Source organism: Coturnix japonica, chromosome 14, assembly GCF_001577835.2.
Source record: "Coturnix japonica isolate 7356 chromosome 14, Coturnix japonica 2.1, whole genome shotgun sequence".
NCBI lineage: Eukaryota > Metazoa > Chordata > Aves > Galliformes > Phasianidae > Coturnix > Coturnix japonica.
In genome coordinates this window covers 6,999,114-7,026,744 of record NC_029529.1, presented here as the reverse complement: position 1 = coordinate 7,026,744, position 27,631 = coordinate 6,999,114, and the positions used below count along the sequence as shown (strand labels likewise).

The 27,631-nt window shown below is 50.0% G+C and overlaps 1 protein-coding gene across 1 annotated transcript in view; it reads right to left on the bottom strand.

Annotated features, from left to right (window-relative positions):
• Positions 1-25,453, bottom strand: part of HS3ST4 (heparan sulfate-glucosamine 3-sulfotransferase 4) — a 45,111-nt gene extending 19,658 nt beyond the window's left edge. The window contains exon 1 of the mRNA XM_015877008.2: positions 24,805-25,453. Within this exon, the coding sequence (XP_015732494.2) occupies positions 24,805-25,418 (614 nt within the window). The 5' untranslated portion in view covers positions 25,419-25,453. The remainder of the gene's footprint in view (positions 1-24,804) is intronic.
• Positions 25,454-27,631: the final 2,178 nt, after the last annotated feature.

Sequence of the window (27,631 nt, the reverse complement as noted above, 5' to 3'; positions counted from 1 at the left end):
CTGTGAGTCTACACGTTCCTGCGTGTTAGCTAGCGTGCAATCAGAAATGCTGTGCTCAGCTTTCTGAGTCTCAGTATCTCTGCCTGAGGCAACTATCACCTCTCTAGGGGGGTTACACTGTAGCTGTAAGCCCAGGAAAAGGCTGTGCCTGGATTCTGGGACAGGTGTGGGAATACCAAAAAGGTTTTACATCAGCTTCTGACCACAACACGTGCAGAGAGACACGCTGCCCCAAGGGAGCAGCAAACTGCTCTGATACAGGGATTAGGCTTTAGAATCCTCATCGGGAAGAAATGTTTGCAGATCTGTGTGCCTCCATCTCTGATAAGAGCACACAGCCCGACATGTGCTAACAGGTACACACAGTCGGTGCAGTGTGCCCAGCCCCTCGCCATGCCCAGCCCACAGATGTGTCACCTCCCTCTGCCCCACAGCACTGCTCAATGCCAGGTGTGCCCTCCTTGCAGCCCTGGCAGCCTACAGGTATCAATCCTCAGTGCATCACAAGGAAAAGCACAGTTCTGCTAGGCAAGAGCTCCATGGCAGCCTGCCGTTTTGACACAGATGCTGTAACACAGCACCACTTGTGCTCCTGATGTTCAGGCTGTCAGCAGCTCCCACATACACCCTGCTGCAGGGCTCTTCTTGGACCAGAGCAGCCCCAGCGCACACACAAGGAGCCGCGCTCCACACAACTGCTGTGCCTGGCCCAATGCTGCTGTGTGCCTTCAGCTCCCAGCAGAGCTCCACGTTTGCTGCCTGCTCCCAGGAGAGCAGCAGAGAGGAGCTCAAGGGGCTTTCACCCTGCACGGCGAAGGGAAACAGCAACTTTTTAAAAGTCAATTAGCTCTCTGTCAATTAGCTTACACTGGAGTAGGTAATTACCTTATCACTTACGGTACTCCCACACTCAGACAAGGCAAACATTGCTCCTCTAGTTGCACCACAAATTACTGCCTGGCACTTAACACCCGGCCTCGCCTCTGCACTCCCTCTGGGTTTGATGCCCTGGTGGGCTGACAAACTGAGCACAGAAACCATCCTGAGTTCAGGAGCTCCATCTCCAGAGGCTCACAGCTCCTGCAGTGGGCTCTCCTTGCAGCGTGTGCTGCGGAGCAATGCATCGCAGGCATCTCAGGACAGAAAATCTCCATTAAAAATCTCCATAAAAAGTAAAACAAAATAAAGAGGTTTCACTGTAATCCTATTAATGCATCTTCACACAGGTTGGTATCTCCTGAAGAACACTTCCCATTAAGGAAATCAATTTAGTATTCGACTTTCTTCCTGTGGTGCATATTGAAGTGGGATTTGACAATGATGGAAAACAGATTTGTGTTAAATACTGCCAATAATGTCTCATAGCTCAAGGTTACAGCTTCTTGTGAGCGACAGACGCTCGTAATCCAACACGTTGGAAATACTGCACTCCACTATCAATTATCTGGAGTTATTAGGTTTTAAAATAAACTGCACATCCGGACTCCAGGCCATGTGTTTGTTTTACGTTTCCCTGCAGTCACTTTGCTCCTCTGCAGCTCTCCTGGGGTTGCCCCATGCCATGCCTGTGGGCACCCTGCACTGCTCCCAGCGTGGCTCAGCCTTCATGCTCCAGGCCACCAATTTCAGACCTGAATGGAGCTGGAGACATCAGATTTACAGCACACAGGTGATTTATTCAGTCCCTTCTGTTCGGCTGAACACAAATTACAGGGTTTGGATTTACCTGGTTAGTTGGGAATTTCAAACAACTGTTTTTCTTCCTCCGGTTTCTCAGAAGCCCAGAGCAAAACAGTTTGCTTTGTGTCCTAAAATCCCAGCTTTGATGCTTGACAAAAGCTTCCTTTTCCCCGATAAACAGAAATGAAGCTAAACGTTAGTGGGTCTGTTTCTTTTGTCACTTAGGAAGGCAGCATTGTGGGGGAGTTAGAGGACCTTTCTGAGCATCCTTTTACTTTGAGGCTCACAAAGCATCAGCTGAAGGAGCATCTGCCCCATGAACTCCCAGTGCCAGGGAGTTGCCTGGAGGGAACAGCTGTGGAGCAGCATTGCCCTATGATCAGCAGGATGGAAGCAGCCTGGCCTGGCCAAGAGGTGATCACCACCAGGAGCACATCCGAACCTTTTGCAGAACACAAAGGCATTTATCAGCCCTACAAAAGCCAGGGTAACAGTGAACATTCTTAACTTCTATCAGCATTTTATTAAGCAATTACAGATCTACAGACATTTCTCTCCTATAAAGTGCTGCTGCATCAATGGCAACAGCCTGCAAATATTCTAGAGGCATAAACAGTGTAATTAATCAGGGTGCTGTAATGGCATGAAATTAACATATGGAAAACACAGACTGAATATTGGAGAAAGTTTGTTGGCAGCAGCCCATGTTAATCAGAGTATTGCAATCCAGGGAAGGGGGAAACTCAGTGCACAGTGCAGGTCAGAGAGCCCAGCGGGATGCTTATGGGATTGACAACTCGAGATCAGGCTTCTGTCTCCTCGTATCAGTCACTGAGTGGTTTCTGACGGTGATTCAGTGCTCTGAGTTAAGGCTTGTTCACTCACAGCACAGCAGTAATGTTCTCACTGTGAATTTGCTTCCTGGGCACGTGGTTCCTGCATGCCTGTCTGTGCCTTCCTGGGCAAGGGGCAATTGTGCTGGGGCTGTGCTTGGGTTGCACTGAGTCTCATGGAAAGTGGGATGGGAGCGATGATTCTGGTAAAACCACACGTCTGACCAGAGCTTGCTGCACACACCATGCACTCAGTGCATTTTTCCAGGTGACAGCATGTGCCTGTTGTCATCCCCAGCCTCCTTAAACTGAGGTGCGGTGCAGGCACAACCGGAGCTCCCTGTACCTGGGTGTGCCCTGCAACCATGCAGATTGACAAAGCTCTTCACAGATATTAACCCAAAGGCTTGGAACTTATCTAGCTACTGCCAGCTGCTTCCTTCACTCATCCAGAAGGCTGTGCCCTGCCTATCCTCATGCTCAAAGCAGAGAATGCATTGTCTGATTTTACAGTAAATGCCAAGAACTCGGTGTAGTAACAAGTGTCACTAACACATCTTGGAGTGCGACTCATGCAGCTGCAGTACATGGCAAGGTTACCTCTGCCTGCCACCGCCGGGGAGGCAGCCGTGTGTAGGACACGTCTCCTCGAACGCTGACAGATCATTTGCTCTGAGCGTCCTGTTGCAAACAGATGTCTCTGTGCACCAGAGCAGCCACCCGAATGCGAAAGCAGTTTGTTCCCGGCGCTCCATAAAGATGTTATATTTGTTCCCAGAAGTTAATCTTTAAAGATTTTTACAGCGATCAATAACCGGCGGATGTATGCAGAGCAGCCTGGAGCTGCATGCTGGAGCACCCGTCTGGGCACAGCGGGGATGGTGGCCTCACACTGGGCACTGTGGATGCTCCCTGGGGAAGGAGATGCCCACGGTGCCATGTGGGCTCCCTGCCCTTGGGGCTGCTGGACACGAGATGCGTATTGTTCCTGTGAGCGATTCAGGAATACGCCCCAGGTCACAGCAAAGCTCCCCCCCAACACCCTCTGAGAGTTATTTCCATATTCATAAGCCTTATCACTCTCCTCAAGCTGCCTTGCAATGCAAGCAATAGAGAAAAAGCAGCACCAAACAAAGACAGATTTGGAAGCCATTGGGGAATCAGTAAAACAGTTCCTCAAAGACTCTCGTTCTGCACCTGTCCTGCCTGGTTTAAGCCTCTGCTCCAGCACTGCAGGTCCCAGGGCAATGACGCAGTCCCAGCACGGCTGGCACAGACCTGGCAATGACACTCAGCACATAGTGGTGACATCAGGACAGGTCCTTGCCCAGGAGAGTGGTGGGCATTGGCAGAGAGGAACTGAGGCTCCTCTTTGAGGAGCTCGTGCTGTGAGGAAAGTGAAACATAACATACACTTAGCAAAGAAAGTGAATTTATAGCCAGCACTGCATAATGAGCGGGTGTTTCCACCAGCAGCTCAAGTCAGCAGGATCTGCAGAGGCACTGCTGCTTTGCCAAGGCAGATATCAGGGCTGGGGATGCAGGGGACAGCAGAGAGGGGGAGGCTGCATCACCCGGCCCTGCTCCTGGGTGCTGTAGCTTTATCAGCCCGAGCCTGGCAGCAGAGCAATGCCCACAGCCAAAGGGTTCACCCCGGCATGCTGCAGTCAGCACATCGAAGCTCCCTCACAACTTATCTGAACTCTTCCCAGATGGCTTTTATCTTTAGACTACTGTGCAGCAATACAAAAAAGACGACAATAATTTAAGATCCTCTTTGACTGCAGGCTAATACCAATTTGCTCCATTTGCCAGGGATGGTACTTTCCCTTCTTAACAGAGCATTTGTGATTTTTTCAGCGTTTGCAGATAATCTCTTTCTCCTGATAAAAGCAGCCATGAACTTTCCTCCCTCTGCCCCTCTGAAGTGACCATCAAGGATCCAGCAGAATGCTCAAGGAGATGGGGAGGGCTCAGGGCAGGGGGGGGGCTGGACCTGGCCTCACTACTCCTTTCTTTCCACAAGCCATAGCAGAGAAGTGAGGACAAATACAAAGCAAAGGAGCATGGATTTCTGCACTGGAAAGGTGCTGCATACCCCAAAGCCTGTAGCAGTGCTCAGCATGCCACAGCCCACAGGGATCCCACTGCAGCCCATCTCTCTGCCTTCCTTCTGGATGGTCCCTCGGCCCTCCAGCTCTTGGCAGCAGGAGCTCTCGGTCTCAGTTTTCACACTCTTTCAATGGCTAGATGTATTTCCAGCCTGGCTCTCTGCAACTGCGGCTGTAGCCTGGAAGGTCTCCATAGGCAACGCTCCTGGCTGGGTATGTGCTGGGAGCAGGTGGCCTCCAGATCCGTGGGACTGCCTGGCTGGATGTCAGCTCCTTCTCCATCTATTTCTGATGCTGCTCAGAGCTGTCTGGAAGGAAGCGCTGGTTACAGACCAACAAGGAGCGGTTTTCATCTCCTGAAGAGATTTTGAAACATCAAAAGCTCTTCCCACACTGATGAAAGAGCAACATCCTGGAAAACGTTATGAGCTCTCAATGCATTGTTTGAGATCTATAGAAATGCAACCATGACAGATTTCAGCCCTGTTGGTGTTTAGTGGTGGGTTGTTTTGTGGTGGTTTGTTGTTTTTTTTTCATATTCTAGATCTGAAATAAATAAACCTTTGCATTCTGACTGTCATTTTCATACCTCTTAACCAGAGCAGCTGAAGGAAAGTGTTCTGTCAACAACGAAACTTTTCCCCAAAACACATTAAAATCCAAACATTCATCAAAATCAGCTCTAGTTTGCAAACTGCTCAGGCTTTGACTTAGCAACTGACTTTTTCTTGCAGCTAAAGAATGGACGAGGAACATTCCTGGGCATCTCTGCTGAAGATTCTGGGAGAGCAAGGGGCTGGCAAGCATCTCTGATCCTCAGCCAAGTTCTCCAGCACCGGATTAGAAGCATCCTTCTTCCTCTCGCTGGAGCACAGACAAAAACTGTGTGTTCTTGTAAAAGCCTCCAGCCATTAGGAAGACAAAATGGTAAGATGTTCAACAGAGCGTGGCCTCCTGGCTCTGTGTCCCCGGGACACACCATGGCAGCATGTTCACTGCTGACCCTCATTGCTCTCTGCCACCCCCAGGATGGCAGCACTGCTGTGACCATCAGCAGGCGGGTGCCACTGTGGGAATCTGGGGGGGCACCATCCTCAGGCACCAACAGTTTTCCATGTGAGCAACACAACGAAAGCCTCTTCCTCCACATGAGAAGTGGCATCTGGTTTTTCTAGGATTCGCTTGGCTCACTGCAGGTGCCTCCATCCTGCAGATGACAAATCGCCTCCTGTACGGGCTGCACGGCGTCTCTGGTTGAGATTTCACCCAGAACCACATCCCCAAGAGTTATTATCAGTTTCATTAGATTAATGATTGCAGAACCACTGACAGCATAGCAGATGAGGCATTTACTTCTGCATTCGCGTACAGTAGCAACCAGTTGCATGGTTTTGCTTAAATCAGGACAAGAGACTGACTGGAGACTGACATGGCGAGGCGTGATTTCTTGCTGGCTTTAGCAGCAAGGAGGCAGATTTATGATGCTTAAAAATTACAGACTGGTCTGGGAAATGGACAGAAATCTTCTTGGTCTGTGCATAACAACACACACAGCTTTAACCCCTCAGGTACTGCGAGCATCTTCTCTGGCTTCTCAGAATTAGGCATGTGGTAGAACCCCCCTAACATAATGGGGTGAGGAAAGCAAATTAGAAAACATCCTCTCACTGCCTGGTCTGTCATCTGTGCTGTTAATAGTCATGAGTAGACCACATGGCGGGCATGCTGAGCTAAAAGGAAGCTAAGAGATTGTTTGTGCCATTAATACATCTCATGATAAATGATGTGTAAAGTTTTACCGCAAGGTCTTAAGGAGGCTGTGAGCAGGAAACACCCAGCAGAGGGAATGCCAGTTTGGGGAAGTGATCCAAGGGCCAGTGGGAGGGATAGGAGAAAAGCTGGGAGCAGCCTGAACCCAGAGAAGTGAGGGGTGGGGGGTGTGCCCCCTCCTCCAGGTCTGTGTGGTGCTCCAAAGCCAGGCAGGGAGCACGGAGGGCGGTGGGGGAGAAGGAAGGGAAGGGAAGGGAAGGGAAGGGAAGGGAAGGGAAGGGAAGGGAAGGGAAGGGAAGGGAAGGGAAGGGAAGGGAAGGAAGGGAAGGGAAGGGAAGGGAAGGGAAGGGAAGGGAAGGGAAGGGAAGGGAAGGGAAGGGAAGGGAAGGGAAGGGAAGGGAAGGGAAGGGAAGGGAAGGGAAGGGAAGGGGGGTTGCTGGAGTGGCTCGCATGCTGCCAAGGTGAAGATTCCCAGAGCTGAGAATGAATGCTCTTGCTGTCTCATAAACCCCGTACAAACACGAAGAGAACTGAGCAAATGACAAAATGGAGATGAATTTTGGGGAGTGGAGAGATTGAATAACGAAACAAGGCATCAAAATACGCGGTTTATGCACGGAAAAGATATAGCTTGACAAGGACTAATACTTCATGTGAAGCAAATAGCTCACTGGTAACAGATATGCACATTTTAAAAAGTGGTATTAGGACAAAAGTCCCGGCTTCTGCTCCTCACCAGATCCCCAGCGAGCACAGCTTCCACCTGCACTCAGCACTGCATCTCTGCACAGTCCTCCTTCCTTCCATCCTCCATCCCTTCTTCAGAAGGGCACTGCCCAGCTCTGAGCCCAGGCAGTGCAGCACAGAGCAGTGCATGCAGTGTGGGCAGAGTTGACTCCACTCCAGAGGAAAACAGCTCACCAAAGGACTTGCAGGACCCACAGACTATGACAGCACACCCCAGCCACCAGCGTGCCCAAGTCGCGGCTCCTGTCACTCTCACCTTCATGTCTATAAAGGACTTTGCCACAAGGCAGAGGATGCATTTTAGAGAGTGTGCTTAGCAGGCTCCCAGCGTGCGCTCCGTGCGAGACCATCTGTCTGTGCTCCCCATCTCTCCTTGCCACAGCCAGAGATTTGCACAATCAAACACATTTCACTGTCACTGGAATCTTCCTACCTGCAATGAAGGCTGTAAGCCTTATCTGCATTTAGGAATTGAGCTAAGCCAGCAGATCCCTGCATATTTGCTCTTTGAAACCATGCTCTGGCAGCGGGGCTACTTTAAAGGAAAGCCCTACATCTCCAGCCTGCAGATAAAGCTTTGCGCCATACAAGACATTTCGATATTTTATACTAGAATTTGGCATTGCACCAGAAGAGCTCTGAGTTATCTTAAGCTTCATAAATGCAGAGATAGATAAAAGCATTAATGGGGAAAGTGTTCCTAAGTCAAGGGTTAGAGGCGCACAGCAAAAAAGGTTCTTATGGGGTACTCTCCCACCAGCTTTGGCGGGATAAGTGCATGCTTATACTCCCAGCCTTGGGGTGGTGCACTCACCAACATTAAGCTGAGGAGCTTATAGAAACCCTACCCAAAGCAGGTCACCCTGGCTCCTAAGTATGTAAAAGCATCGAAGAGTAGAAATGCATTTTAGACTACAGTGATTAATTAGGATGATGGATAGGGACACAAATCTGGTTACATTGCTTCCTTTGCTCAAACGCAAAAGCTGCTCTGAGCGGAAGGATCCAAGATGTTCAGAACACAGTACTGCTCGGGATGCTGGCAGCTTGCACAGCAGTGGGGGCTGCAGGACATGGGCTGAGTACAGAGAGAAGGGACCATCCCAGCAGGGTTGTGTCCCCATGGGCATGATTAGACTGATGCTAGCAAACTGGATCTGCCTTTGTGCTCTCCCCACCACCCCCCCACCCCCTCCCTGGTTGCCCATTTCTGCGGGAGCTGCATGGTTGGAGCTGAACAGCTAAAATAGGTGGTCTGGAAATAATCTTGGAGAAGTGAGGCAGCTGCTCAAAGGCTTGTTCCAGCCTGGAGCTGAATCTCGCTCAGGGAAAGTGCTGCAGCAAAGGAGACCCCGCGTCTGATCAGGGAGCTCCGTCGAGAGCTCGAGTGTTTAACCAGCAATAGCAAAGGAACCTGGAAACAGAAAACAGGAAAGAGCAAACGGCTTTAAACAGTGGAAATGTTCGGCTGTGGAGGAGGAGGAGGATTGGAGAGGGAGGATTAGCCGTTTATAAATACAAGCGGCACCGAGTTAAAAGGCTAATTAGAATAGCAAAAAGAAATACAGCAGCACATTTCAGAGACTATTTCAACTAACAAAGAGTTTCTCAAATCTGTTTGCAAGAGTGAATATGAGAGAGAAAACTGAATCCCTGTGAAATGATTTCAAGAACTGGAGGAGGAAAAATGTAATGGCAGCTCTCAGAATGCCCGTCAGGAGCCTGATGTCTTCATCTGCTGTGAGGGAAGAGCGCAAGGCGACGGCCCCCAGCCCTCATGTGCTGCGAGGAATGAGATCTGATAGCAAAGGGTCGGTTTAAGAAGAGACAAGGCACACAGGGGGCACACAGGGGGCACACAGGGGGCAGAGTGGTGGAACACAAGGGGCTGAGCATCCTTTCTTAAGCATGTGGAAATGAACAGCCTCATTGCTGAGGGTTCAGCTGGAAGCACACAAGTGCTCATGCACCCCCTGCACTCCACATGTCCCCAGGCATCCCTTGGTGTGCACAGTGCACCCCAACTGCCCCTAGCTCACTGGGCAGGGCCTGCCCTGTGCTGCAGACAGAGCTGTGTACCTGCAGCCAGGGGCAGTGTTGTCCCGGGACAGGGTTGAGCCAGGGCTCACATCCTCATCATGGGCTCCTAATGGTGCCGAATCCAGGACTACACAGTTCCTCAGAGACTGCTGCGCTTGGAAAGGAGGGACTGGCACCCCCAGAGCTCACATGGAGGTAAACAGATGAGGACAAATGGGATGGCTTATACTCTGCATCTGGTCGTGATATCACTGATGGCTGCTATGACCAAGCCACAGGTCATGATGACATCAGGCCTTAATGGAACAGAAGGGTGACAGCCAGGGATGATTCAGGAGCCGGAGCAGGGCAGGTGGTGGTGAGGAGCAGACATGACCCACATGTGTCTCATCTCTGCCAGACAACACAAGGCGGCCATGCACAGTGAGAGGCTGGGGAGCGGGTAGGCTGGCTGGGAGCTCTCTCTGATATTAAACTAATTGCATTGCCTAGCAAATCATAACAGCAGCTCCAGTACTCTGCTCTTCTCCAAGGATGTGGAGTGGTGTTATGAGCATTAATTGACTCAGACTCACACCACGCGCCAGCTAAGCAGGCACAGCACGGTCCTGAGGAGAGGCAGCAGCAACTCTAGTCCCGAAACAGCAGTGCAGGGACAGCACCTGACCCCAAGGACCTCACTGGCAGAAGAGCAGCTCCCTCGTGGGGTGCAATGGAGCCAAGGAGCTCCAGGGCTCTCCTCTAATTACCCATCCCAGTTCTTCATATGCTCGTATCCATAATTCATGATGACCTCCTGTAACAAACATAAGGCAAAACCACGAGGAGCAGTTTTGCTGATAGGTAGTCACCAGCCACAACCCCATACTGCTCCCATTGCCTCTGCACTCCTCTCCTGGTGTACCCACCTGCGGCTGCCAGCAGCCCCATGTTGGGCAGCCCCAGAGCAACAAGCATCCTGGGCACAAGCAGCCCTGTGGAACAAGGAGCCAGCACACAGGTCCTGGTTCTCCCCACACTAAGACACACAGACTGCATCCAGCAATGTTCCCTCTCTCTTGGAGGACCTGTGCTGGCCACTCTGCAAGAATCATTCTTTACTTAAGAATGGCTCCTTGGTGTGGGCAGCAGGATGATGGCAGTGGAGGACGGTGCTCAGAAACAGAGAGCTACTCTCCAAGGGCTGGCAATGAGTACAGCCTTCTGCACCACTGCACCACACTGTCCCCTCTGCCCTGACTGGCTGAGGCTGCCCTGTCCCCAGGGATTCCTCCCTCCCCAGCAGCCAGCAATAAAAGCCCTGTGCCAGGTCCTGAGCTGGCCCCTGTCTTAATCCTCGAGCTGAGGATGTTTGGAGATTACAAGGCTCCAACACCACACGCTTACCCTGTCCTGCTCTCCTCAGGGCATCGGCCCACAGCTGCTGTCACAAAGCAGGATTCTGGGTTTGGGGATTCCACCCCACGATGACAGTCAGCACAGCCCCATGCTCTGCGCACTGCTCTGGGCACTGCTGTCACTCCAGCAGGGGAGGATTTTGTTCAGAGATGGCTGCAGTGAATGTCAGCTTTAATAGCACACTTCACCTTAGCTGGACGAAGAACCTCTTTGCCCTGTGGCAAAGCCACTGCAGCGAGCTGCAGCCACTCACCAGGTCAAACCTGGCCATTTGCAATTCGCACTACCTTAGCATGGGGAAGAAACAGTTATTTCCCCTAATTACATGTTAGATGCCAAATAAATGCCCTATCTTGTATGGTAATTGCAATGTCACTGAGTGATTAATGCCTGCTCTACAAGCTGAGAATCCACACCTTAGCCAACTGCAGTGACCCAGCTCTATCGTATTACAACTGTCACAGCCACTCATGGGCTCTGCTGAACTAACAAAGGGGCAATCTGTGTTTGCCAGAAAACTTTTGCAGAAGGACAGAAGTTTATGAGAAAAGCGCATTCTGCACCAGCACCAGGAGCTGCAGCTCTGCTCAATCCATGAACCACCTCCTGGGAGGGAAAATGGTGCTGGGTTGTGCTGTGTGGCTGCACTGAATGACAAACTTGGCCACAGGCACATCAGGCCCTGGGAGTATCTGGCAGGAGCTCAGGGCAGCCCAAAGCAAAGCACAGGACCTCTCAGCTCCTTTTGCACCCTTGGGGTATCCCAGTGTGGATGCTCCACACAGCTGCTCCTTCCGCAGCCATGACAGCACTGATCAATAGGAGGCTGAACACTAACACTGATTGTCCAGACAACCTCACATTCCTGAGCCCCCACCCTGAAGCTCTCCACAACTTCCCATTACGACTGGTAAACAAGGATGCTGTACTGTGAGCACACGGGGTCAGGCTCCCTGCATCACAACGTGGAGCCCAGGCAAGCTGCTGCCCGCTCCCTTCAAGCTGGTTCTGTGCACATACGAAGATCTCAAGCGGTGGCACCTGCTAATTACATTGTAGAAAATAACAAAAGGAAATTCTAGAGAAAAGCTCAGCGTTTCGCCTTCCTCCCCACATCTACGCTGTGGTGTTTTTTTTTCTGCTTTTTATTATTATTATTTTATTTATTTATTTTTTTAAAGAAATAAGCTTTTAAGCATTAAAAAACTCCCTGGTGCTGCTGGTACAAATGCAGCGTAACCTTGAATTATACGTACCAGAGCTGGCTTTCATTATTTATTAGCAAGATCAATTAGAATATTCTGTTTGCAGAAGAATATAATCCAATATGTACTTCAAGCACTAACAGCTAAATATATGCTTATTTAAAAATCAATCTAAAAGTCAAGGTTTCCTTTGTAAATCCTTACTGCCGATTAAAAAGAAAAAGCTTTGAGAGTTACCACCTGCTGGATACCGTCGTCTCAAGGAGACAGTTATACATTTTAAAACATCTCCAATGGGAATTGATTGTAAGAGGCAAACAATTGCAGAAATCCCAGTGGGGTGGGCACAGGGCTGCTGGGATGGAGCCCAATGCCTGGCACAGAGCTCCCAGCAGAGGTTCATTTTTCATTGACTCGCCCCGGGTTGATACAGAGCCAAGACAACAGCCTGGAAGCCCAGACCTGCACACCGCAGTGTCCTCTCCTCTGTCCCTGAGGAGCAGGTCTCTAAGATTAATTGTCATGTATTATTTATTGACCTCGGCCGTGACCTTGGTCTGGAGTTGCTTCCTCAGTGCCATGCAGTGCATGGGGCTGCAGGGATCCAGTGCCTGGTGCTCCCCTCCAGCACTGCCTTCACCTCAGCTCCCAACCCCCCCCCCCCTCCAGTTGGGAGCAGCAAGCTGCCTGGTTCTCCTTCTTCCTTAAGCTCTTTCTTTCTTGTCTTTCATTTCTAAATCTTATCTCCAGGTAAAGAGGGTATTTGATGGGATCAAAAGGTGACCTTTAACAAGGTTAGCAGAGCCTCAAATAATACCCTGTGAGTTCACGCACACTCGAGCATTAAAGAGAACGGTCCTCTGATCTCTGGTTCCTCAGTGGAAAAGTTGTTTCACAAAGATTTCTGCCAAAAGTCCATGCAGAGCACTGAGAAAACTTTCTTTAAAAAAAAAAAAAAAAACCACAAAAAAACAACACTGAGCATTGGGCACAGATCGTCCTCCGGCTTCTGAGAAACGATCATTAAAACTTCAGAGGTGTTTCTCTCCCTGTTAGCAGCTCCCACGCTCCCTCCAGTTTCCAGGGTCTTGGCTGCTGAACACAGAATCATGCAGTCATTCACGTTGGAAAGATCATCCAGTCCAATCATCCACCTACTACCAGTATTGCCCCCTCACTCAGGTCCCTAAGTCCCATACCTGCCCTCAAACACCTCCAGGCACGGTGACTCCACCACCCCCCTGTGCCAGTGCTTGACCACTCTTCCAGAGACAGAATTCTTCCTAATATCCAACCTGTTGCAACATCCAACATTTCATATCCTTCACTCATCTGATCACAGCCTGACAACCTTTGAAAGGTGAATCCCCCACTACTAAGCATACGGATGGGGGTTCCTGTTCCCACTACCAGCCTCATCCCGTGTGTCCATCCCATGGGACTGCCCAGACCAGCCCCACTGACCAGCAGCAAAGGGGTTAAAAGGCCTCACTGCTCCTTTTAGATCTGGGCTGCACTTGTTTGCAAGCTGAATTTCCCAGAAGTCATGGCTTTTTACTAGCGGATCTGCTGTAGAACCATGTTGTTATAGATTGCAAGTTCCTTAAAGGTCAGATAACACAATACAATTGAATCATATTAGTGAGTATACCGACTTGGTATTTTACAAAGAAAACCCATAAAGCTGATTGTTTGCTGCAGAGAAACATAGGTTGTATAATAAAGTCAGTGTAATTGTCTCCAGAAACAAACAATCAGTTTAGGAGAAAAAAACTCGCTGTAATTGTGGGCCGTCGCACAGCTGCTGTCAGAGCAGTGCATGGGAGAATATCGAGTGCAGATATTGCCAGTATATATTTTACAATTTAGGTTACAGTACCTAAATGCATTGCAGAAGACCTAGTAGGGAAATAAACAATTTCCAAGTGTATTGTTGAGAGACAAATATTCAATACTTCGTTTAATGTATGGTTTGCAGTTAGCGGTTAATCTAAGACAATGCAGAGCGAGCCATGTTTCACACTGCTATTAAGGAAATGCAGAATTGATTGCGAGAATGATTGAAGACTTCTAAAGAGCACAATTCCCAGGTCGGTGATGACCCCTCCTTTTTTTTTCTTTCTAATTTGTCTGTAATCTACTCAGACAAATCCTTTTATCACGTTTACTTCCTTTCCAAGTTACAACCCGTGTGATTAATTACTTAACTTTGCAGTCCTGCTTACCCCGCTGGACTCTCTAATTTTTCTTCCTTTTAAAAGAGTTTCCCACCCCAAATAGACATATTTCCTTTCTGAGCTCCCGTACTCTGTTCCATTCAGACTTGCCGTTAACGACCCATCGCATCAGCCTGCAGCAGAGCTCCCCCAGCTGCCAGCAGACTTTGGTTCCCCTTTACACCAGAGGTGTGGGCACAACACCCAGCTCCCCCCACCCCAACAGAACATCCCCATGGGGAGATAGGAGTCCTGTGGAGGGTACAGCACCCACTTCCCCCAGCGCCACCCAACTCGCCACTCACACACGGGTCTGGAAATTCTCATTTGGTTCTAGATTTAATCTCATAATGAAAAAGGAATTGGAACCAGTGCCACTGTTTCAAACTATCTGAGTCACTGAAAGAGGAACACACAAAGCCCCATGGCTTTTCATCCACCCCCAATAGCAGCATGTGCTGTTAACGGTGTGATGGCAGTGGAGCACCCAGCCTGCGCTGACCTCCCTTCCTGTAGCCCACCATTGTGTCCCAGCCAACACACGTGAGAAAGCAATTAGATTTAAATCTGGTTTCCTCTTTCTACATTGCCTTTCTCTTCTCTCTACTTAGATGCTCCTCAGTGTTGTAGCTAATATGATTTGTGTTTAGCACAGTGTGAAACAAGGATGATTTATGGGTCTGTTAACACTGTGCAGCTACCTGACGCCATCGCAGACCCTGAAAGGGCACTCCAAGAGCAGATTGCTAAAAGAATTCTGGCACTCTGTATAATTATTTATAAACCCAGCCCACATAATCACCGCTATTCCGACTCTCACAACAGTTGTGTGCTTTCCTTATGCCGTGTTCTGCATTTTGGGGAGAAAATGCCACTAGTATCCTGGCCCCAGCCCCAGCACAGTGCGCACCCAGCCACCACGGAGCGACAGTTCAATAAACTGGGATGCTGGCTTTAAATTGATGTTTCAGCTCAGATTAACTTGTGCCTTAGCTAAAATAAACGTGGGTACAGCCTCTGCATTTCATTACTAACAGCCAAGGCAAAAGGGTCTGCGTGCTTAAGAACTGAGCAGAAACAGCTCTTCCAACATTTCCAACAGACCAGCACACCCAAAGCTACTTGGGCAATTCGGATACCAAAGTCATCTTGAAGATCTCTGGGACTGGTCCAATTTTACCCATAGCTTTGAGACTGACTCCGTCAGTGAGGATCCCGCGCCTCACACAAGCAAATGCCCTTCATTAATTCTTAATGCTGCCCCAAGTGCATCCAGCGTCCTCACTTGGCAGCCCTCCCCCCGCAGAGGGGCAGGCGGTGAGTACGGCCCCCTCCTTTCCTCCAACATATAACAAGAAGCCAAATGAAATAATGAAACAAACTCATTTTAATGCCACAGAGGGAATTGTTTTATTGCTAAAGCAGCAAATAGAACTAATTGAATCTGCTGGAGAAAAAAAAAGAAAATGGAGAGAAGGAAAGGAAAGGATAGGTCCAGTGCACAGACAGAAAGGGCGAATTGGGGTCTGAATATTCATGGGCCTGGAAACTGCAAATCCTTGAATGCAAAATATCTTCATAACTGATAATAGTGCCACAGGCGATGCATGCACAGTGCTCGGAGAGAGAAAGTCTGGAATGTTTGCATTTACAATTTTTACTTTTTTTCTGAATTAATATTATAGAAGAATTTCGCTGGTTCATTAAACTGCTTTGCACCTCCCTGGTAAAACAGCAGGATGATGGCGAGCATTGCAAGCTGGGACCAGTGCTCATCCTTGGCCAACATGCAAATGGGCCAGAGCCAGCACCCATGCACCCCACCTGTGAAAGACAAAACTGTTTTTCTTTTTTGTCTCAAAGCTTGCTTCGTGAGGCCTTTCTGGTGATAAGACTCTAACTGACAACTGCTAATTATCTAGGGGGGGGGGGGGGTCTCACCGTGCCACAGTACCTCTGCTCATGAAGATAAGCAGAAGCAGGACAAGCAGACTTTTTCTGGTGTGAGGCTTGAAGGAGCTGACCATTGCAAAAGGCAATAATGCTTGTGCATGGCAATGAAGGCACCACTCCCTGCTGGCTTATCTGTTGGGCCAGGTATGTCACACTAAACTGAGAGAAAAGAAGAAGAAAAACCCACAGGAATAGAGGATAAAAGACCCTCACTAAACTAAACTGGGGACTTTGGAAACAAACTCCCAAAGGCACCCTTGATGGAGAATTTCCTGAGGGGAAAACCTCATTGGAAGAACCCCACATCCAAACACTGTGTCTCCACACTGTGTCCCAGCCCCACATTCCTACCCCACATCCCAGCCCCACATCCCCGCCCCACATCCCAGCCCCACGTCCCCATCCCACTGCCCAGGGACAAACAGGCTGATTGCTAAGCCTGCCCCAGATGCTGTTCCTCCCAAGCCATTCCCTTTTCACAGGCAGCAGCTAAACCTGCCACAAGCTTTTAAACTCACTGTTTTCAGCGAACCTTAATTTTTAGTGAACCTTAATTTTCAGTGGCGACATATATATAAATGTAAGGGTTTTGCATTTTAATTAAGGCAGCATTCGTGTTCTTCATTACAACACTAAGTCAGGCAGCAAGAAACACCAAGGATATAAATCCTGTTAATGAAGAAGGAACTATGCAGTCTGAGCTGTACGTTTAAGCACAGGGGCACCAACGTGCAAAATGACTGCTCCACAACGTGCTGGAGAAGGGCTGGGTTAGAAATGCAATTTGTGTTCATTTATAGGACATCACTGCAATTGCAGGACACAAATCTGCACTCCAAATAAACCTGTTCAGATCTTAGTTGCCCAGACCATGGCAGAGACATGGATGACATCCTGCAGAGATGACCACGTCCTGGGTTTTGGAATAATACATGGGAATGGGGTAATAATAAAGCACCTTGGAGTACCTTTGCCAGCAGTGGCTCAAGCAGAACAGCCTGCAATGATCTAATAACACATTTCCCCTACTGCCATTCCAGCCTCAAGAAATCCAGGATAGCTGGAGCCTTAAATCTATGCCAGTCATCCTTTGTCACTAATTGTTCAGTTGTTTGCATTACACACTTTACATACCGAGTAGACTGCAATTTCATGGTGGACTAGACTGCAGAAATGCCTCTTTTAATCTCTTTAATTCTGAAGTAGTACCAAACTTTAATATTTTCTAATGGAGCATTCGTTTACTCACATCGAACAATATCACCACAATTTAGGAGCAATAAAAGTCAAGCTACCACCAGTACGATAAGCTCGCTGCTTTATTTCCAAAGTTCAATCAGTTAACCTAGGAGAGCAATAGCTTTCCTACAATGAGTAACGATGCAGAATAATATTTAGATAGAGATAAACCCTTTTTGCATAGGAAATTGCATTACGATTTGCTGGGTCTCAGAAATGTTCAGCTAAATGTGTTAGTTTACCAATGAAGTTATTGCCTCAGGCATTTTTCCACCGTGCTTTGATTGCTGGGGGGGGGGGGGGTTCTCGAGGATTTGGAGCTGAGTAAGGAACCATTATTGTTCTTGATGTAGGCATGTGCAGCACACCCAGCAGAGCTCCCTCCTCCCATGTTGATCCGCACACAGCAGCCACCAAGGAGCAGCAAAGAGGAAGAGCAACCCAAAAGCAGGTGAAAGAAAGAGTCAGACCCAGACCCTCAGTCAGGATGGTGCAGAGAGGGTGCTCTTTTTGGGAGATGGCCCAAAACGCTGCCTGAAGATTTCTATGCCCCCTCAGTTTAGTGCCTGCTCACTACCCAGAGCCCCCAGGCCCATAGCCCAGTGCAGCCTGCTGCCCCTCTGGCCCCCACACGGTGGTGGGAGCTGATGATCTGGGATTTGTGCACTCCAAATGAATAGCTGAGAAATGAGCTGGGAGTTGTGAGTGCTGACAGTGCAGGCAAGCTGCAGCAGAATCAATGCTCATGCTCCCAGGGGGAAGGACCAAGGAGGAGGAACCAAAGGCCAATTAAAGACCTCCAGCAGCAACGACTTCAGGATCCATGGTCTGTCATCGGCCCCTCATGAGTCAGCACTTTGGATGGAAAAGGCTTGGTGTATCTTTAAACAAGTGGAACTGGAGCTGAGAAATTCTTCATTAATGCCTTGTTCAAGCCGTGCAGCCCTGTACTCACTAGCAGGCCTCCCCCGTGCCACTTCCCTTACCCAGGAGCTCCCATATCTGGGGGGAAGCTGGCCAGAGGAGCCCCGTCCCTGCTTGGAGCCCCTTCCCCCAGCTTACACATATGTTTTTGTCTTTTCCTTGACTGGGTGATCTCAGCTTGTGCTGTCAGCTGCTGAATCCGAATGCGAATTTAACACATGCTCCTGACTCTGACGTTAGCTCTCCATGAGTGTGCTCGCTTGCTCAGCTTAATTATATGAACGTCCATCAAGAACAAATACAGAAAGGGCAGAGCTGAGGCTAAAATAAAGTTATTTGCAGATGTGGATGAACACTAATAGAAAGTATATTATATTACTGCACCCATCTCAATGCAAGATGAAAGGATATATTCTCTAAAACAAAGGAGAGATACAAATTCAGGCTACCAGAGCTACTCATAACCAAAATGATTGTCTGCTAATAAAGGAAGGGGCAAAGCCTACTCCAGTCTGGCTCTGAAGGGAATGGAAATCAGATTTTTGCCCAAAATGTGACACAGAGATCACTATAATACAAAATAAAGTCTGGCAGATGGAGTTATTTTTATCTGAAATCAGTGCTGTTCAGCAGGTTGGTGGCTCTGACTGACGTCCCTTCACTATTTCCTCTGACCTCAGCTGCCCTTCCTCAGCTTCTCCATGGTCAGACAGTCTCTGGGATACCTGGGAGGACCCCACGGTACTTAGCTGGGAAATCAATTGTGAATTTTGCATCCACCCTCAGCGTTTGGCCTGTTTATATTGCCAAATAAATTCTTTAAAGAAGTACTGTACTTCACAGGAGAGCTTGTCAAGGTAAATACCTTCATTTACATAAAATGTGACTAGCAATTGAAATGTTAAAGCCATAAAGAGCAAGTTTATGATCCATCCTTGATGCTTGGATGTATAATATGACAAGGGGGAAAATAGTGCGCCTTGCAACATTTACTAAATTGGTGTGTTGACTCTGGGGATGGAAATGGGAGATCTGAAAATACTGGTAGTTTTTCCATAAATAGTTATCCTTCCCACAGCCTTCAGACACATGGCTTTTGAGTACTCTTGCTCAGCATGGAAGCAGCAGCTACCCAAACAAGCAAAACAATCAACCAGTCAACCACTCAACCCATCACCCAACCAACCACCTAACCAACCACACAACGACCTAACAACCCAACCAACGAACATACCAGACACCCATCCACTCACCCAACTGGCCACCCAACCAACAAACATACAGTGGCTGCACCAACTCCATATGGCCACGCAGGCAGCAGAGCCCCAGCCTCTTGCATTGGGGTCCCCAGTTCCTCTCTGTGTCTGAGATGACTCTTTTGTTTAGGGTTTTATCTAATGTTTTTAAAAGGGATTGGAAGCCAATTTAAACCACTTCAAATCCTAACTAACACATATATATTTTTTAAAGTGAATAGAAGGATAAAATGGACTGCTGCCTACTCACATACCGCAGTGAAATTATAATACCCACATTTAATGCTCTGGAAAGTTTGATGGTATATGTTCTTTACCTGAACTCAGCACTAACATTTCAGCCATTCATTCAAACTCTTACCCTGTTCAATTCATTGAAACCACTTCAAGCAAAAATCATTTGAAAGAAATTACCTCTGTGTATTACACCATGAGCAGTGAGAAATGTCCCACATGAGCCTCTCCAGCCCCAAAAGCAATAAAATTTCTGCTGAAGTGCATGATATAATAACTCAGGGAAAAGAAGTCCCCATGACAACAAGAGGTAAGAGAAATCCATGAAAAGCAAAGGACTCCAACCTCTCTCAATACGAGGTGTCACCAATTTGTACTGGAATTTTTACTTTGAAAATCAAAAGGCTTTGTCCACAACTTTCTCTGAGAACCTGTTGCTCCTTCGCAGCCAGTTGGTGCTTCTAACAGAGCAGAACAAGCCTCAGTAAATCAAAAAAACGAGCTGAGGTCAGACTCATCATTTAAACCCAGGAATACAACCGACTGACTCTTTGCCTTTCTCTTTTCCAAGGTGGCTGTATTTCCCAAGGCCTATTTTTGGATTTTCTGTAGTGTCTACATGCTTGAGTGATACTGCATTCATGCACAGAGCGAAGCTCACAAACTTTGACACTACAAATAACACTTAAACCATTAGAAGCAAAGCAGTGTAGCATTTACTTAAGTGGATTATCGAGCAAAATCCTACAGAAAGTATGTGCTTGAAGATATAGTGTAACAGTGAGATTATTGCAGGCTCCCTGTGTGCTCCGAGTGATGCTCCGAAAGCCACTGTGCCTCACTGCTGCCTTGCCCAGCAGCAGGATGCTGTGGCCACACAGGGCTCTGCAGGCTGGGCTCCTGCAGCAATCCCCTGCCCGTGTGTTGTCCTCACACTCATCTCACACTCTTAGCAAGAACGAGCAAAGCACAGCGTGAAGAGGCATGGGGTGCTGAAAGCTGCTGCCATTCCCATGGCTACAGTCAAGTAGCCTGTGGTTAACCATCATCAGGCGATAAAACACTGCAAAGAGGCCTGATTCATTCCTGCATCCCAACCCTTCATCTGAAAGGGAGTGAAAAGGCTGAGAAAAAACTGCTGGCCAAGGATGCTTGGGGGTTCCCCTGGCTTTGCAAACAGGGAAGGGGTAACACGGTGGTTCTGGCACATGGCAGCTCTGGGTATGAAAGAAATTCCACACCTGATGCTGCAGTGGCCTCTTCTCAACCTCCAGAAGGGCAAATACAGGGACAGACTTGGGCCAGCTTGGTCCTGTGCTGACAGTCACCAGTCTGCAAGCCAGCTACAGCAACAGTGCTGGCCTTACTGCAGCTGGATGCAGGCACTGGCAGAAGGTCAGTGGTGCATGAGAGTGCTTGTATTGCATGGAAGACTTGGTCTAAGAAAATTGGTGCAAAGGTAGGACCTGACACATACCTAAAGGTTTGGGAAAGGTGATGAGAACAAGCTGTTGGAAGAACAGCATTACATGGAAATGCTCCTGCAGCCTTCAAACCAGATAAATCCCAATATATTGGATCCACAGAGGTGGGAGGGCAGCTGAGTCACTGCATTTCAGCAAAAGCCAACTCACAGCAGGTCCAGGAAAAAAATCAATACCTTTTCCCCAAGTTACCAGAAGTGCAGAGGGCACAGTCCACCAGGAAGGCGTTTTACAGAGAAATACTGCAGTTACCAGGCAGCGGTGCCTGTTGTTAGCAAAAAAAAACCCATCTGTCCTTCCACTGTAGGTGTTCCTATAGTGCCCATCAGCGCAGAGCTGACGGAGGTGGTTTGGTTTTCTGAATAGCCCGTGCTCCCGGTCGTGGTACACATTATTTGTACCAAGGCAGTGGCTCATACAGTAACACATGCAGGTCTGACCATTACGGAGAACACTCAAAGAAAAGGAAAAAAAAGACAAACCAGACAGGCCGTGAAAATAGCATTAGACATGCAAACCGTTTCATTGCTTGTCATGGTGAGTGCTCCCTGCAGCGGCTGCAGCAGGACCACTGTGTGCATAACGTTATGCCCATGTAATTGCTTGGCACGTGGGGGCCTGGGGCAGAGCACCAGCAGCGTGGTCTGATTGCAGAGACATTGCCACAGCTCCTGCTGCCACAGCTGGCCTGTTGGCCAACAACAGGCATGTGTACACAGAGCTTAACTCCAGGACTGAGGTTTTGGAATTATCTTCAAGCTATTGAACTTCAGATCTCCATTCAATGCTCTCCTTGCATTATGGAGATCATATTTTTGTTAAAACAACACATTTGCTTTCAAAATACATTTACATGTCCTCAATTTTCTGCTAAAACACCAGATGTCAAAACAGCCTTCAAAGCATGAATGGACAGAAGGGAACCACTTCCCCTTCCCAAGCCTGCAGGCAGCTGCCCATAGCACTAGGCTGTCCTGTTTGTCCCAGAGAGTGGCTGAGATGATGGAAGTGCTCATACCTACAGCTTTGGTCACTCTCATGAGCAAAGCATCCCAACTGAGTGATCTCTGTTCAGGTTCCTCCTCCTTACCCAGGTGCTGAGCCCCAGCCCTGTCCCCAGACTCCCCAGACCTGGTGTGAAGCTGCTCCAACTGCTGCAGGGCAGCATCTGCACTGTGCCTGCCTGACTGCAAGCCAGCAGTGATTCCAGTAGAGAACAACAGCACATCCTGTGATTGAGAAAGGAATGCAAAATGAGAAAGAGTCACCAGCGGCATCCAAAGGAAAGGTAAACACCTGTTCCTTGCCAGAACAACTTGTTCCATGGTAAGACAGAGCACTGGTAAAAGGGTCCATTGCCCAAGGTAATGCTGCTGCTGGGTATCACGGCCCCAGAACTGAAGATGGGCAAGTTAACACATGCACCACATATAAGCAATGCCACACTGCCAACAAAACAAAAGGCTAAAACTCACTTCCTATTAGCCCTCTAACTCAATGTTTTATAGCAGTGGAGTTACATCCAACACTGAGGAAAAAGAAAAAATCCCTAGGAAATTATCAAGAGAAGCTAATGCACATCATGGTGCGTTGGGTGCAGCTTAAGGAGAGCTCCATCACCTCACCCATCCTTCAGGCAGCCGGGCACACATTACAGGCACAGAGCAACCCTGGCAGCATAGACCAGAGCGGCCTGACACCCAGCTCACACCAGTGCACGTGGAGAAGAACCTGCCCCTCCACAAGGCTTGGCTGGGCGGTGTGAGATGTGCTCAGCAGTCAACGACAAAGCAAGGAACTCAGGCTGCTATTTCTTTATTTCACTGCAGAAGAAAAAAATCAACTTGACCACATTAAAAACTAACAGCTTAAAAGGAAGTGTTATGTGCAAGATGTAAACAAGTGATAAAAGTCACTGTAAAGAGATGCTGCTATAAACACTTCAGTGGTTGCTTTTTTTTTTTTTTTTTTTTTTCTTTAATAAAATGAAAACAGAAATATCTACTGACAGGAAAACTCAGCTACTCGGGCAGGGAGCAGTCAGTTCATCTCAGTTCATCTCAGCCCAGGGCAGGATGTGATCCCTATAGGTGCACATGATGCTGTCACCCACCGCATGCTGTGCGACCCACTGCCCTGCTCCTACACGGCTGCAAAGCTCATAGAAAGGAGAAGGATGGTGCTTGGGATGGGCAGGTGGAAGATGCTTTATGTTAAACCATCGGGGCAAGCACTCATGGCCACAGTGATAATTAAACAGTGATGTAATTTATTTACCCCACGACCAGATAATCCATCCTCCATCTTACTTTGCCCAGGACCTCACAAATCAGCCCCTACCCAATCTTTTCATCTCACACCTCCTGCCAGTGCAGCATATCACCAGCACCAGGAACCAGCTGGGCTGGCCACAGAGCTACCACAGGGATGAAAACATTCACAGCACTTCCTGCAAATGAAAACCCGTGTGTGCTGTTTGCTCCAGGAGAGTAGTTCCATCCCCTTTCCTGTGCAGTGTGATTTTCGAGATGAAAAAGCAGCTTGTCATATCCTGTGCTTGATCTTCTTTACCCGTTTTGAATAAAACTGAACCCATTTATTTCTATGCCGCTCTCCAGCCCCTTCCAGCACATTTGCTGAACTTATTTATCGAGGCAAAGCTTTCCTCCCGAGTTGGTACAGCATTCCGAAAAGAGATAAATATGGTTTTACAGCACTGATCTCCACTTTATTGGAGTCCCCCAAGAAAATCCCTCTGCATTTTGACAAAGCCAAGTGGATGCCACACCAAATGGGTGCTGCAAAGACTCTGCTTGCACGATATCCACGTGAAGTTGCCTAGAGTTCCTCAGATTTACATGCTGCTATCACAGAAACAGTGCGTGTTATTCCAATAAAGAGTGCCCGGTTGAAGCATGTAGTAACCAACTTGCTGTGCTTGTTTTTCCTTAATTCTCAGAGCAAGAACATGTGCAATGAAAACGCAGAACCCATCTGCTTAGCCACTGTTTCTTGGAACATAACAAGTATGGGTTTCTTTGTAACCATGAGCTAAAGAAACACAGTACCTTGCAAGCTATGCTAACACACTGCATGCTTTCTGGTTTGAGATCAAAGAGAGAAAAAGGAAGGAAGGTAGAAACCAAGGGGAGAAAACACCACTAACAACCCCTGAGCCAGCACAACTCGTTGCTCTGCTACACCTTCCGAGGCACTCAGCCTTTCCTCACTGCAGTTCGGGATTTTCTGATCATCAGAACTCTTAGAATAAGAGTCTCTTAAAGTGTTACGTGATGTTGAACACTCACGTTTTGAGATTTCTAATTAAATCTTGCAACGAAAAAAAAAAGCCTTTAAAAACTTTCGGACGTGAAACTTGTTGAATTAAGAGTAAATCTTAATTGTGGGGTGAACCCTCTGCAGCTGGTGTGACAGAAGCATCCTTCTCCACTTGAAAACCCACAGCATCACCTGCAACAACGAGCTCCCTTCCTTCTTTCAGCAGTTGTTAATTTCTGACCCATTCGGGCACTGTGCAGCTGAACCGCCGCGCTTTGCCCAGCGCCCAGCAGCAGCAGCCGGGGTCGGTCCCGCACCCCATCGGTGCATCGCGTTATACCACCGCGGCTGCAGGGGAGGCCCCCGGCCGCACAACCGCCCCGCCGGGACCTCTGAACCCACCCAGACCCTCCCGGCGCGGCTCGGCGCGCTCACCTGTACCACTGCAGCCCCTTCTCGTAATTGCGGTCGAAGAAGTGGGGCTCGGTGCCCACAGCCCTCACGTCGGGGTGAGCTCGGATGGCTTCCAGCAGCGCCCGCGTCCCGCCCTTCTTCACCCCGATGATGAGCGCCTGCGGCAGCCGCTTCTCGCCGTAGTCCGGCGTGGTGCCTCGGCTCCCGGCGCGGTTCAGCTCCTCGTCCGTGGTGCTCGACTCCTGCGGGTCCCTCTCGAAGGCTCCGTTCTGCGCCGCGATCACCTCCCCGGGGGCCAGCGGCGTCCGCGTCCAGGCGCCCGCGTCCCGGCTGCCGTTGGAGGCCCGCGGCGGAGCGACGGAGGCGGTGGGGGCAGCGGCGCTGCCGGGCGGCCCGGGAGGGGAGCGAGGAGCCGCCGTGCCCGGGAGCGCGGCCGGGGAGCGAGGGGCGCCGGGGGCCGCCGTGACGGGGAGAGCGGCCGGGGAGCGCAGGGCGGCCGGGCCCGCGCCCCCCATCAGGCTGTAGCACAGGTAGGTGAGGCAGAGCGAGAGGCTGCACATGCAGAGCAGCTTCCGCGCCGGGGGCACCTTAGAGCCGCGCCCGCCCGGCACCCCCGGCTGCGCGGGGGGGGCCATGGCTGCTCCCCGCTCCTCGCCCAGGGCAGCGGGCGCACATGGTGTCAGCCGCCTCCCGGCCGCCCCGGCCGCATGGGGCGCCGCCGCCCCCCCGCCCCGCCGCCGCCGCCGGGGGGGAGCCCCGCATGGCACGCTCGGCGCCGGCCCCCGCCGGGCACCGGGGCGCGCCTGGGCTCAGCGCCGCCGGCTCCGCACTGTTGCCTCCCGAGTTCCTGCCGCGAAACTTTGTGCCGGGTGGGAGGCGGGAGCGCGCTCCCGGTGCGGGGAGGGCCCGCCCCCGCCCCCGGCCGCGGTGCAGAGCGCGGGGAGCGCGCCGGGCTCCGCCGAACGCCGCGCCGGCAGCACCGGGTGCAACGGGGACAGCGCCGGCGAGGAGCGCACCGCGGGCAGCGCTCGGCAGCGCCCGCCCCGGCCGGGGCCGCCCCTGGGGTCCGCAGCCCCGCGCTCCGCCCGCCCCGTTTGTCCCCCCACCCTTCCTTCGTTCACGCCTGCGGGAACCCGCTGCCCTCTGCACCCCCTGCTCTGTTCCTCAGCAGAAATCACCCCGCGGCAGCTCCTTCACCGGTTATCCATACTTCCTCCCCTTTGGGTGCCCCCAAATGCATCCTGTATTGTCAGACTCCCCAGTGCCCACAGCTCACTGCTCCTGTCCAACTCTCCCAGCTCTCCGCCGATGAGCGCACCAAAGGGGTCCCACGGGAATCTCTGCTCGTGCTGCAGCATGCAGAGGGGTCAGAGACCCCCAGCTTTGTTCCTCTGCAGGTGGGGAGTGGAGCGAGCAGATTCCATCAGTGGAGTTTGAGAGATGGGCTGCAGCACATGAGCAAGAGTTGGTGGCAGCTGCTGTGCTGGTGGAGCAGATCTGACGGCCCTTCTCTATGTATTGGATTTGGATTGTGGGAACCAAGAGCTGAGGTTGGCTGCACCTCACACTGCACAGGGAGCAGTGCCCTGGAACAGGCTGTGGCCAAAAGCCTCCCATGGCAACTCTCTGGAGCAGCCACCTTCTCTTTTCGGCTTCACAATCCATCACTTCCCACCTCCAGCTCTTAGCTTTGGCTTCAGCATAGATTTTGTGCTTCAGTGTCCCTCAGCTCCTCCTGCCCTTCATTCTCGTGTCTCCTGAGTATCTCTCCCAAAGATATCACTCTGTGTCGTTGGGGGCACATCACCATGCTCTCCATGCCTCCACAGCTGTACAGATCTGCTCTTGCTGTGATGCACAGTGGCTGAGAAGCTCAGTCCTTTGCCAGAGCCCTCACAGGTGAATGAGCACTACCTGACCTCCTGTCCCCAAGCTCCAGCTGGGACTGGGTGCTGCACATCGCTAGCAGAGCCAGAGCCTGAACTGAGTGACGTACACTACAGAGGAGCTTCACATTGACTCACCCCCAGGGTCATTGCCAGCTGCTGAGAATATGCTGGAGAAGCAGAGAGCACGTGCCCAGCCCCGTGTGGCCACAGCACTAGGAGCTTCATTCTGCCATGCCTATATCCTGCAGGAAGCTCCAGGCCGGCACCGAATCTCACTGTTACTTTGTGATGTTCAACTGGAAGCACCTCTGAGCAAATGCCATTGGAATCTCAGCTGAGCTGGATCTCACAGCAAAAGCAACAATTGAAAAAATAATATTGATTGCCAATATTAACCAGATACTGAGCTCTGAGAAAAATTACTCATCAAATAAGATGAAGAGCACAGACTTTCCCCATAATGAACAAAAGCTCAATGCTGCTCTCAGCTGGACATGTGTTCTCTCTGTGCAGCTCCAGTTCCGATAGAGATTATTTCTTTATAATATATTTTTTATGGTACACATGAGACCTCTGAAATGCTGCGCCTCGTGTCCTGTAAATCATTTCCTGTAACTAGCGGATTCCTTCTCAACTGCATTACAGTAACATGAATGTTGAAGGACTAACCTGAACTGACAGAAGCAAAGTCGTGCATCCCTCAGCCTATTTCCCACCCTGGCACTGGGAGCAGGAGCAGCTGGGGGACACATCTATGTGCTGGGTTGCCCCAGGGCTCTGTGGGGTGGCACAGCCCCTGCCATGGGAATCCTGAGCCCTCAGAAAGGTCTCTGCATGGCTGGACCTGACTCTATCAGACTTGGTCCTGAAACCAGATCCCCAAGTTTGGGGCACTGGGGAGAGGAGCAGATGGTGCTGAACTGGGATGGGAAGCGCTGAGCAGCATGGGTTCACTCTGC